General features: G+C 48.2%; 1 protein-coding gene across 8 annotated transcripts in view; it reads right to left on the bottom strand.

Annotated features, from left to right (window-relative positions):
* LOC117883423 (coxsackievirus and adenovirus receptor-like) overlaps nt 1-6,746 on the bottom strand; it is a 71,948-nt gene extending 65,202 nt beyond the window's left edge. For 6 of the 8 annotated variants that reach the window (XR_004647256.1, XM_034782704.1, XM_034782703.1 and 3 more), the window contains exons 1-2: nt 4,518-4,912; nt 944-1,291 (exon numbers count right to left, since the gene is read on the bottom strand). Coding sequence is in view for 7 of the 8 variants with exons in the window: in XM_034782704.1 (XP_034638595.1) it covers nt 944-1,291; nt 4,518-4,632 (463 nt within the window). In the remaining variant the exon portion in view is untranslated. Of the gene's footprint in view, nt 1-943; nt 1,292-4,517; nt 4,913-6,115; nt 6,511-6,602 lie in introns of those variants that run through there. The other 2 variants (XM_034782707.1, XM_034782708.1) reach the window with 2 other exon arrangements.
* Between the last annotated feature and the right edge of the window lie 6,755 nt (nt 6,747-13,501).

A 13,501-nucleotide genomic window follows, 5' to 3' on the forward strand; every position in this document is an offset into this window, starting at 1 on the left:
AGTGGGCGCAAGTACTTGTAAAACAATATCATTCTCGTGTTTTTATTTTAAGTACAAAATAAATATGTATAATGAATTTAAAAGTATGTAATTAGTAATTTGATATGTCAGGTGTTCGCTTCCCCTGATGTTAGAACCTGGCTACGACCCCTCCCCATGTGGTCTTCAGCTGGCTAAAGAGAGAGCATCTTCACCTTCCCAGGATACTTGGAAGAAACTGGAACAAAGGGCAGTGACTGCAAGGAGTGTGAGTGATTGTTGGGCCCAGGCTAAAAGGAGATTAGTCTGTAAAAGGGAGCATTCTGGAACTGGGGAGGATCTTATCTATATTCAGTTTGATTAGGCATAGATTTGTGCATTTTATTTTATTTTGCTTGGTGACTTACTTTGTTCTGTCTGTTACTACTTGGAACCACTTAAATCCTACTTTCTCTATTTAATAAAATCACTTTTTACTTATGAATTAACTCAGAGTATGTATTAATACCTGGGGGAGCAAACAACTGTGCATACCTCTCTATCAGTGTTATAGAGAGCAAACAATTTATGAGTTTGCCCTGTATAAGCTTTATACAGGGTAAAACGGATTTATTTGGGTTTAAACCCCACTGGGAGTTGGGCATCTGAGTGTTAAAGACCGGAACACTTCTGTTAGCTGCTTTCAGGTAAACTGCAGCTTTGGGGCAAGTAATTCAGACCCTGGATCTTTGTTGGAGCAGACAGGAGTGTCTGGCTCAGCAAAACAGGGTGCTGAGGCCCCGAGCTGGTAGGGAAAGCAGGGGTAGAAGTAGTCATGGCACATCAGGTGGCAGCTCCCAGGGGGTCTCTGTGATCCAACCCATCACAGCCTCTATGCAGCATGTCCACTGTCCAATCCTAGATAGGGAAAAGCTGACATGAAATTAGCACAAATGGACGAAAGATTAACGAACATGGCACTTACCTATAACCTCCAGCTTGATCCATTTGCCACTCTTCTCCTCCTCTTCTCTCCTTAATCTGTACAGGCCTTGATCTGCCAGTTGCATTTTCAGTCCCAGGGACCAGTCGGACATGTTAAATACAACACGATCCTTATACTCTGGTAAGATTTCTGGATTCGGTGATGCCACATAATAAAGTACGACAGTCAGTTCAGGGTCATTTTCATTTTGTTTATACTCCCACCGTACAACCCCAGTGATGTCAATGTGTTCTGGTCCAGGGAACACCACAGTGCAGCCCACGGCACCAACCACCCTGTCTCCTGTTGGTGCAAGACCAGTGGATTGACATGCAGAAACCATCCCCACTGCAAGAACAAAACAGCAATATTTAAGATTAGACTCAGTTACTATGGTAAAGTAGAAGCCACCCCTCACTTAAAGTTGTAACCTGCCTTCCATTAAAAGCCAGATTTTGCCCCCTCCCACCTCATAAGATAATTTGTGCATCACATTTCGCATGTAATCATTATAGTTGTTTGTTAAGCAGTCAACATGTGTGGTGCAGTAAAAGAAAATTAATCATCATCCAGAGTCTTTGGCAGAGGCAGATTTATAGTAAAACACAGAGTGCCCTGGCATGGGGCCCCGCATGACAGGGGGCCCCAGAGCCAGAAGCATGGTCCTGCCAGCACCTGGGGCTCCGGTCCTGCTGCAGGTTCCACACCCACCGGCAGCCAAACTTCCCCCTCACCCCGCCTCTTCTCCCGAGCGTGCCCCATTCCCACCCCTTCCCCTCCCTCCCAGCACTTTCCCCACCACCAAACAGCTGTTTGCCAGTGCTTAGGTCGCTCCGTGAGGGAGGGGGAGGAGTGGGGCCACAGCATGCTCCGGGGAGGAAGCAGAGAAGAGACGGGGGCGGGGCCTTGGAGAAGTGGGTGGAATCGGAGCAGGGTGGAGCAAAGGCAGGGCCCCTGCACTCCTCCTATACATACCCCCCCCCCAACCTCCTGCCATGAGCTGTTCAGGGCAGGGGGCTGGGGTGGGACAGGGAGCACCCCCACAACCCCAGCTGACACCCCCAGCCCTCTGCCCTGACTCCTGTACCCTCCTCACACACACCCAGCCCTGACTCCTGCACCCCCCACGCTCCCAGCCCACCCTGACTCCTGCACCCCCACATCCCCATCTGCACCCCTCACACCAAAAGGGTGCTGCCCCAGGTAAGCACTCCACACCCCAACCCCCTGCCCCAAACCTGAGCCCCCTCCTGCATCCTAACTCTTGGCCAGACCCTGCACCCTACCCCCCAGCCTGCTCCTGCACCCTAACTCCCTCCCAGACCCGGCACCCCCAGCTGTGACTCCTGTACTCCGCTCACACACACCCAGCCCTGACTCCTGCACCCCCTCACACACTCCCATCCCTGACTCCTGCACCCCCTCATCTCCTCCTCAAGCCAGCCTTTGAGGGGATCCCACTCCTCCAGCAGCAGCAACAGTCCCCAGAGCCTCATACATTCAGCTCATCACCAAAGGCAACATATAACTATTGATAGTGGGAGGCAAAATTCAAAGGCTGGGTGGGCCCGTGACTGCCCCATGCTTCATCTCTAGATCTACAACACAGATTTTTAAACTGTGGGGCACATCCGTGTAGGGAGGAATGTTTGGGAGCTTGGGCCAGGCCCACGCAGCTTGGGGAGGGAGTGTCACCCTCCACTCCCTGACTCACCTCCGCAGGCCACCCGGGGAAGGAGGAGCGCAACCAAAAACTATAACTCAAAGGGAGGGGGCACTCAGCTCAAGAAGTTTGAAAACTGAGTAGTGACTCCACATGCCCCCCACACACCCTACGCTTCGCCTCTTGTAGGATTTGTTAACCACTATCATTTTTGTGATTGGAAGGCTGATCCTTCAGCTCTCTCCTACCATATCCAAGTAGCGGACACTAACAGCACTGCTGGTGCTTTAGATTCTGAAAGCTCTCTGCCAGGGCCGGCTCCAGGGTTTTGGCCACCCCAAGCAGCCAAAAAAAAAAAAAAAAGCCGAGATCGCGATCTGCGGCAGCAATTCGGCGGAAGGTCCTCTGAGTGGGAGTGAGGGACCGTCCGCCAAATTGCCGCTGAATAGCTGGACCTGCCGCCCCTCTCCGGAGTGGCCGCTTCAAGCACCTGCTTGCCAAGCTGGTGCCTGGAGCCGGCCCTGCTCTCTGCACATACTAATGGTATATACAACCAATGTGCTCAGAAATGTGAAAGGGAGACAACTGAAAATCAGACAGAATTAAACAAAGTGCCTTTCAGGTCTGAGGATTGTCTTTCATTTCCTACAGGGTGGAAAGAAGTCAATGATTTTTTTTTTTTTTTTTAAGAAAAAAAAAATTGGATTTTTTCTTGATTATTTAAATTCTAATAAGACTTTTTCCAAAGCAAACCTGTTTAAAATGAAATCTGAATACAAAACTTGTTAATGCCTAAATTTATAATCTCTTAAAATATTTAAATAAAAACAAATATGCTGAATACATGAGCCTCTGTCATAAACTGAGTTAAAAAATTAGGGTGAATGCATTTAACTTTGGAGGTCAAACTTTATAAATATGGCACAACAGGTCATGTAGTCTAGTAAGGGCTTGCTTTGTTTAATACAATAATTTATATGCTGTTTTTTGTGTTGTCATTAAATTTCAGTTACCATCCTAATGCAACTTGACAAATCATGAGCAAGAAGTTAATTATCCAGTAAATAAGCAATAAACCAGTCACCATTTTCTAACATACTAAAAGTGTAACAATTAATAAGAACCTGAAAATATTAAGCCATATCATTGCTTACATAAATGTATAAATAGTTATAGTGTACCAGTCTAGGTAGCAAAAAGATGTACCAAAACTAGTCTAAAGGTTCTATTTCATTGTAAATCCACACGTTTTAATGATTATGTAACAAATGAGAGTGCACCTTTCTTTAGAAAACTGAAGTACAAACAGAAAAGTTGATTAACATTGCTGATATAAATGCAGGCTTTCTACTTGGTGATTTAAAGAACCTTAACTTAAATCAATCCACCCTGATTTCTTACTATGTGATCTGCATGCTTCCCCAAAGTGTGCGAGAAACAAAGAAAGAGACAAAACAACCCTCCAAATATTATCCAGCTCTTTGTTATAGAAGTTTTACTACTTTTAATCAGCAACCTGTTAACCTACTGTAACCAAAATATCCAGTGAGGGAAAGTGAGAGTTTGTGGGTGGGGTGCCCCCTAGAATTAGGTTTCAGAGTGGTAGTCCTGTTAGTCTGTATTAGCAAAAACAAGGAGGAGTCCTCCCAAGAATTAGGAGAAAGATCTATTGAGGCGAGAAGGAGAAAGGAAAAGTGTCACAGAAACCTGAGAATACTATATTCCAAAGTAAAATTGTTCCCAAGCGTTACAGACAAGTCCAATGGTTACATCATTGCTTTTGATCTTTTTGCTCTGCAAAACATTTACACAAACACAGATGTTAGCAATTGATCAGGTTTAGCTGAAAACCAGATTTAAGTGACCTAAGATGATGATAAAAAAAATATCAAATAATAGTAAAAGGAGAACCATCATTATTCCACAGTTCAGCTGCATGCTGGATGGTAAATCGTTCACGGAGGGAAACCAAAGTTCTATCGAGGTCTTTAGCTCCCATATGCAAAGAGATATAACAATTCCTCATTGGGTTTGCTGAGCTGCCTTTGTTTTCTGAGATTTCTCAGACAGCAACCGAGTTGTCTAATGTTCGGTGTAATTTCCCAGAGATGTGTTCCAGAAACAACACTCGTGGCTTATTATAAAAGTTAGTAAAGTTCCAATTTTCCTTCCGTTTAAAAGCAATGAGATATTGGCGCATCGTCTTAAAAACCCGGGTCAACTATCTGACGTCAGGGGAGTTTCCCCTGCTAGCAGGGACGGCTTTAGGAAGTGCGGGGCCCAATTAGAACATTTTTGGCGGGGCCCCGGCAGGGATGACTGACAAAAAAAAAAACACATGTAAAAAAAAGCCTTTCATTTCTTCCATGTATTATTTACTTTCCATAACTATATAAATAATACAATTATATATTATGTACATAGCATCATATATGCTGTTGATTGGTTATTAATGAGCTCCGTTTCACATGTGTGGGTCCCCGCCACTCCCTGGGGGTGTGCTAGGGTGACCAGATGTCCCAATTTTATAGGGACAGTCCCGATTTTTGGGTCTTTTTCTTATATAGGATCCTATTACCCCCTCACCCCCGTCCCGATTTTTCACACTTGCTGTCTGGTCACCCTAGCTGGTGTGCACATGTGTGGGTCCCAGCTGCTCCCTGCCTCCCTCATTGAAGCAGGTGGGAACTGCAGGGCACTGGTGGACATGGGGCTGGCTCGAGGCAGGGCGTGGGCTGACTGGAGGTAGGGGCTGGCTGCAGGCAGGGCAAGGGGTGCGGGGCTGGCTAGAGACAGGGGCTGTGGGGCAGGCTGGCTGGCTTCAGGCAGGGTCGCAGGGGTGTGTGGCAGGCTGGAGACAGAGGAGTGCGGGACTGGCTGGCTTCAGGCAGTGGGGTGCGGCAGGGGTTGGCTGGAGTCTGGGCAGGGGATGCGAGGCTGGCTGCAGGCAGGGCAGAGGGTGCAAGGCTGGGCAGGGGGTGCAGGGCTGGCTGCAGGCAGGGCAGGAGGTGCAGGGCTGGTGCGGGCAGGGTGTGTGTGGGGCTGGCTGGCTTCAGGCAGGGCCGCAGGGGGGTGCGGCAGGGGTGGGCTGGAGACAGGGCAGAGGATGCGGCAAGGGTTGGCTGTGGGCAGGGGGTGCGGCAGGGGCTGGGTGTAAGCAGGGGGTGCAGGGCAGGCTGCAGGCAGGGCAGGGGGGGCGGGGCTGGTGTGGGCAGGGCAGGGGGTGCAGCAGAGGCTGGCTGCGGGCAGGGCATGGGGTGCAGCAGAGGCAGCTGGAGCCCTGGCCCTTTAAATAGCCCCCTGGGGAAGCCGGGCCACGTGGGTATGCCATACCGGGGCTTGGGCGCGGGGCCCTCTTAGGCGCAGGGCCCGATTCAGGGGAATTGGTTGAATTGGCCTAAAGCCGGCCCTACCTGCTAGTAGGATTATAGGTTTAGTCACTGTGACTCGGACCACATTTTGCATTTCTTAGTAATTTCACTAATGGACACTGATTCCCACTCACTCACCCGGCCGCAGATTCATCCACAGTGACAACAACGAGGGAAGCAATAAACCCGTCGCCTTTGCTAGGCAGCTGCAAGTTACCGGCCAGAGCCAGCTAACCCCGCCGAGCCCAGAGATGTGAAGACGGCACTAGGCAGTTGGAGCCCACGGGGAGGCAGGAGGGGACACAGCGATCTTCAAGCTGCATCCCAGCTCCTTTGAAACAGCGACAGGTTCCTCCTGCTGCGCCCCGCCCCCAGCGACTGCAGCCGAGAAACTGATCTGCCCCAGTGCGGGGCTTTTAAAGACAGCCCATGCGCCGGGCAGCACCCGCCTGTCCTCCTCTCTGCCGGGCCGCCTGAACCCCGCGCACCGGCCTGATCTCCCCGCGTCTCCCCCCCACCCCGGGACCGGCTCGCGCCGCTGGCCGCCGCATCCGCAGGTGACCGAGTCACTGAGCGGAGCCCTCCGGCTTCCCCAGCTTTGCAGCCCCGGCCCCGGCCCCCTCACCTGAGAGCAGCGCCACCGGCACCCAGCCCGCAGAGCGCATTACGGCAGAGCACGGGCTGCGCTCAGTCCGGAGCTTTGTGCCCCGCTCCCGTTCCCTGCGGATTGGAATGTGCCGCCACAATGCATCATCCGCGCCAGCCCGGGATTGAAGTTTTAAACATCTGTCCCGAAAACATACAGCGGGGAGGGGGCAAGGCTGCGCTCGGCTCCAGGAGCGCGTGCAGGGAAAAAAAGGGGCCGAAATAGGCAGTTTGCAGCCCGCCTTTTACTGTGGCATTTTTACTTCTGAAATTCAGCCCGAGCCCTCCACTTGAGGAGCCCCCGGGAAGGAGAATGTGGCTGGGGGCACATCTGTCAAGGGCCCCATGGCTAACGAAACCCTGATAGAAACCAGACACTCTAGCGGGAGAGACGTAGCTGTTCAAGAATCATAGAATACCAGGCTTGGAAGAGACCACAGGAGATCATCTAGTCCAACTCCCTGCTCAAAGCAGGACCAATCCCCAGACAGATTTTTGCCCCAGATCCCTAAATGGCCCCCTCAAGGATTGAACTCACACTCCTGGATTTAGCAGGCCAAGGCTCAAAGCACTGAGCTATCCCTCTGTGACGGGTTGGATCACATAAACCCCCTTGGGAGCTGCCACCCGATGTGCAAAGACTACCCCTACTTCTGTTTTCCTGCCAGCTCAGGACTCCAGCACCCTGTCTTGCTGAGCCAGACACTCCCGTCTGGCTCCAGACACAGACCCAGGGTCTGAATCACTTGTCCCAAAGCTGCAAGTTTACCCGAAAACAGCTCACAGAAGTGTGCTTGTCTTTAGCACTCAGATGCCCAACTCCCAATGGGGTCTAAACCCAGATAAATCCGTTTTACCCTGCATAAAGCTTATGCAGGGCAAACTCATAAATTGTTCGCCCTCTATAACACTGATAGAGAGATATGCACAGTTGTTTGCTCCCCCAGGTATTAATACATACTCTGAGTAAATTACTAAATAAAAAGTGATTTTATTAAATACAGACAGTAGGATTTAAGTGGTTCAAAGTAGTAACAGACAGAACAAAGTAAGTCACAAGCAAAATAAAATAAAATGCGCAAATCTATGCCTAATCAAACTGAATACAGATAATCACACCCTCAGAGATGCTTCAGTAAGTTTTTCTCAGACTGGACACCTTCCAGGCCTGGGCACAATTCTTTCCCCTGGTGCAGCTCTTGTTGCAGCTCAGGTGATAGCTAGGGGATTCTTCATGATGGCTTCTCTCTCTCTCTCTTCTCTTCCCCCCTTTATATATCTTTTGCATAAGGCGGGAACTCTTTGTCTCTCTGGGTTTCCACCCTCCCTCACTGGAAAAGCACCAGGTTAAAGATGGATTCCAGTTCAGGTGACATGATCACATGTCACTGCAAGACTTCATTACTCACTTGCCAGCACACACATATACAGGAAGACTCACAGGTAAATACAGCCATCTGCAGACAATGGGAGTCATCAAGATTCCAAACCATCATTAATGGTCCACACTTTACACAATTACAATAGGCCCTCAGAGTTACATTTTATATTTCTAGTTTTAGATACAAGAGTGGTACATTTATACAAATCAGATGATCATACTCAGTAGATTATAAGCTTTGTAATGATACCTTACAAGAGACCTTTTGCATGAGGCATACCCCAGTTACTTACATTCACTTATTACCGTATTTTCTCTAAAACTATCTCAGTTACATTATATTGACTTATTATCAAGTTTTTATAAAACCATATAGACTGCACAACGTCACACCCTCCCCCCCAAGAGAGGGAGAGAGCCAGAGAACAGCATTAAACGCCCGCAGGTGGCATGTTACCAGTACACCGCAGACAGGGGCGGCCCGAGACTAGCTGCCAGCAACTGGCGCCCTAGGCGAGCCATGTAATCCGCGTCCTCCACCCCCAAACCCCAAGGGCAGATCTAGGCTGAGGTTTTTGGTAAACTGGGAAACATTTTGCCCCTTTTTTTCCCTTTTAATGTTTTTAAGCATTTTTTTTAACAGGCTTAATTATTCAGTTTCTGAGATCAGATAAAATAGAGACACAAAATTTTCAAACTAGATATGTGTACACAGCTAGATGATATTTCAGTCGGATTTCAAATAAAAATGCATGAAAAATATTAATTAACAAACTTCAGTACCTCTTCAGGAGTGGAATGTTTCTTAAGTTGTCTTGAAAAAGCCTGAAGCCTACACAAATCTGTAGCATCAATGTCTTTTGAATTTTGATGAGTCAATGCCAACTCCAGTTTTATACAAAATTCTCTTATCTATTTTGCTGTTTTCTTTTGCAAGCTGTGGATATCATATAGAAAGCCAAATACTGACTCTAGCTGCTGCATCTGTTGAAATCTTTTGTCAACCAAGTGAATAGCTGTATCAAGGACTGTGAAGTAGAAATTCACTCTGAACCTTTGTTTTGGGTTCTAAATGGGTGTATTTCATCCTTCATACAAAAACTGCTGTTTATTTTACCAAATGCAGACTGGCTTTGGTTCAAATTCTGTTGGAAAGTTTATTTCTTCAGCAAGCTCAAGAAAATCTACTAGTGTTCTTTCGATGAATTTCTTCCCCATGAATGAGTTTCCTCTTGTAATGCTGAGCAGAGAATTTTCTTTTATTTCCATCCTTAGGGAAGGGAAATTCATGAACTTGTTCGGGTCCATGTTCCATGAGAATATGCTGCACATTTCATCATATCTGGGCCATGAAGCTGGGTCCCCATACTGTAACTTGTTTGTAACTTCCTCATCCTTTTTTCCTTCTACTTCATTTACTTCATTTTTGCATGTCTCTCTGAAGGTGAATACATTTTCTCCACTTCCATATCAGTCTGATGCTGTGAGCCGCCTTCATCTAGAAGTAAGTTTCCATCATCTTGAGTTTCCAAACTGCTTTTTTGTGGATCTGAGCTACCCTCATCTCAAAGTAATATACCTTCATCTTGATGTTCCAAACTGCTTCCATGCGGATGTGAGCTAACCTCCTCTCCAAGTAAAATTCCTTCATCTGGATGCTGTGAACTGCTTCCATCTTTATTTGGATTAAAGAGAAGATATTTCTCTGCTGCTGTTTTGCTTGGTCCTTTTCCTTCTCAGCCTTTCATTTACCATACTCAGCTCCTGAGGGTTTTCTTTTTCCTCTTTCTGCCATGGGGCATTTGAATATTGTTATGTACTAACTGTGCTCCCAACTGCAAGCATTATAGCATTAAGGATGGCTGACACACCCACCACATGGTTGGTGATTTAAACCACACTGCAGCCATCCCAACACGTCTTTTCACTGCTTAAAAGTTCAATGATCAGTAACATACACTCACTTACCTATTAAAACAGTTAGTTATAGCATTTACATGGAAATAAAATGACCTTTTTTGATGTTATACCCTGACACCAGTTGTTTAGAAAGTAATCCCCTTCCTCACGGTTACCCTCTTGGAGTGTGACATCATCACTTTTGTAGTCTATTAAGCGTTAACACTGTTACTTTTCTTTTATGGACCTTATTTATTACATGTGAACCAGTTATAACAAAGAAAACTTCATAATTTTACATCCTGATAATAATGCTAAGGTTTAATAATGCTTAAAGATACTCACATTTTGGATTTCATAGAATATCAGAGTTGGAAGGGACCTCAGGAGGTCATCTAGTCCAACCCCCTACTCAAAGCAGGACTAATCCCCAGGCAGATTTTTGTCCCACATCCCTAAATGGCCCCCTTCAACTCACAACACTGGGTTTAGCAGGCCAATGCTCAAACCACTGAGCTATCCCTCCCCCCAAGGTGAAGGGTGTTATTCTTTATTCTTTGGCACCAAGAAAGACTTTTCTGCAGTATTCACTCAATTCTTAACCATTTACCTGTGATGTGTATTAAAATGACCGTTTGACATGTATCAACTTGTGATATCTCCATTCTACATGAATTTCCAGCTATGCAACCTTGAAGTATATTCGAGTTAGGTGTCGCTAGCATTGCAGCTCTTGCCACTGGCAGATGTGTTTCATTGTGGCGGAGTTATTGCTTATCAAAATTGCGGAGTGGGTCATCTTGACCCTACGTCACAAATTGGAAAAAAAATCACTAAAATATTATTTATTTTTGCAGTAAATAAGAGTTGACATATCAGAAATGTAGAGAAATGAATTATAATTCATATTCCCTCCATACATGCACAGGAATTGAAATAATGACATCTTCATTATTTTATTTGTATTTGTTTTATCTTTTTCCATTTGATTTTTTCCCTTGAATTTGGTGCCCCATTTAACTTGGCACCCTAGGCGTAATCTGTGCATTTCATTACAGCAAACTACTGGGATTGGAACTGCCACATTCCTTCTCAAATACAAGGCTCTGGGTCAGTAGTGGATTTAGAATTAGTGGGGCCCTGTGCTCAGCTTCATTTTTGGGACCCCTCCTTGGGACGCAGCCAAGAAAAAGAACATTCTCTCTTATCTCCCCGCAGTCCCCGTTTTTCATTCTTTTTTTTTTTCTTCATCCTCCTCCTATAAGTAATGGGAAGTAAATGAAAATAAAGTCAGGTATCTTGATTCTATTTGTATTCTAACTTATTTTTCCACAGACCACTTGAAAATCGCGGAGGGTCTCAGCAGACCACTTAATGATCGTTCCAAATATTGTTTGTACCATTAGCTAACTACTGTAAAGTGCTTTGGATAAGAGCACTTTATTAAAAACAAACAAACAAACAAACAAACAAAAAAACATTGGGGTGCAGGGTCTGGCCAGGACTTAGGGTGTGGGAGGGGACTTAGGGATGAAGCTGCAGGGTCAGGGAGGAAGTTAGGGTGCAGGAGGGGGCTCAGGGCTGGGGCAGGGGGTTGGGGTGTGGAGCGCCTTACCTGGGACAGCTCCCCTTTGGTGCAAGGAGTGCAGGTGGTGATGTGGGGGTGCAGGAGTCAGGGTGATCAGTGGCCTGGGGGGGTGGGGGATACAGGAGTCAGGGAGGGCAGGGGCCTGGGAGGTATGAGGGGGTGCACAAGTCAGGGAGGGCAGGGGGCTGGGGGTGTGGGAGGGCAGGAGATGTTGGGGGTTGCAGGAGCCAGGGAGGGCAGGGGCCTGGGGTATATGAGGGGGTGCACAAGTCAGGACTGGGAGTGTGTGAGGGGGTGTAGGAGTCAGGGCTGGCAGTGTGTGAGGGGGTGCAGGAGTCAGGGAGGGCAAGGGTCTGGGGGCGTGTGAGGGGGTACAGGAGTCACAGCTGAGGGTGCAGGATCTGGAAGGAAGTTAGGATGCAGAAGGGGGCTCAGCATCGGGGCAGGAGGAGGTTTGGGTGTGGAGCGCTTACCTGGGGCAGCTCCCTTTTGGTGCAAGGGGTGCAGGTGGGGATATGGGGGCCATGCAGGAGTCACAGCTGGGGGTGCAAGGTCTGAGAGGAAGTTAGGGTGCAGGAGCAGGTTGGGGTGCACAGTCTGGCCAGGAGTTAGGATGCAGGAGGGGGCTCAGGGTTGGGGCAGGAGGTTGGAGTGTGGAGCACTTACCAGAGGCAGCTCCCATTTGGTGTGAGGGGTGCAGGTGGGGATGTGGGGAGGTGCAGGAGCTCTCGTTTGGTGTTCAGGGTGGGACTGGGGATGGGTGGTGGGTGCAGGTGTGTGCGAGGGGGTGCAGGAGTCAGGGCTAGGTGTGTGTGAAGAGGGTGCAGGAGTCAGGGCAGAGGGCTGGGGGTGTGGGCTGGGGTTGTGGGGGTGCTCCCAGTCCCCTGCCCCACCCCAGCTCCCTGTCCTGAGCAGCTCACAGCAGAGGGCTGGGGGGTATGTGTAGGTGGAGTGCGGGGCCCCACCTTTGCTCCACCCTGCCCCAATTCCACCCCCTTCCCCAAGGCCCCACCCCCATCTCTTTTCCGCCTCCTCCCCAAGCGCACTGTGGCTCTGCTTCTCTCCCTCCCTCGCTCGCAGAGCCACCTGAGCAATGGCAAACAGCTGTTTACTGGCAGAAGAAGCACTGGGAGGGAGGGGAAGGGGTGGGAATGCAGCACTGGGGAAGGGGGGGGAGCTTGCTTGCTGGTGGGTGCAGAGCCTGCAGCAGGACTGGAGCCCCAGGAGCCGGCAGGACCATGCTTCTGCCCCCTCAGGTGACAGGCCGGGGGCCCCCTGTCGTTGGGGGTCCCTGCCAGGGCCCCCTGTATTTTACTGTAAATCCGCCTCTGATCTGGGTTGATCCCTCATCATTGCGCTGTGTAAATCCAGGAACCAAATAGTCATCCAGCGCCATTATATATTTGTTAGAGAACATGCAACCGTTGGAAGCCAGACACAGGGGCTTAAATACACTAGTTTCACCCCAAATTGTATTTTAAATCGATTTATTGTAAGAGGTGTAAATGCCTATGTGGACACTCGCAACCTGAGAACCTGCTCAGAATTAGGTTAAGTGCTTAACTTTAAACATGCGAATTATCCCAGTAAAATAGAAGGGAGTACTTGTGTGCCTAAAGTGCAGCATACAAGTAAGTCTCGCTCAGAGACTTTTCTCTGAAGGCCATGGCCAGAGTCAAAAACAGTGTCTAAGCACAAGCAAGTTACAAACCACAACAAAATATGCCAAATGACAAAGAAATTTTCAAAAGTCAGAAGCCAGCCTTGCAGACTAAAAGTGTTTGATGTACGTGAGGCCCTAATAATTGTATTAATTCCTAAAAAGGAACAAGGAAAGTCTTATTCTCAACAGGAGCAGAGGTTAATCTTATTCTCTCAGAAGAGAAAGTCCATTATTAAATAGATCTAGTGTATATCCGGGCCTGGCAATAGCATTATCGGACAGGAAGGCTGACCCAGGGGCTGGACACTGAGCTGGATTCTAGTCCCCTCTCTGCCACAGACTGTGTGT

This window comes from Trachemys scripta, chromosome 9, assembly GCF_013100865.1.
Source record: "Trachemys scripta elegans isolate TJP31775 chromosome 9, CAS_Tse_1.0, whole genome shotgun sequence".
Taxonomy (NCBI): Eukaryota; Metazoa; Chordata; order Testudines; family Emydidae; genus Trachemys; species Trachemys scripta.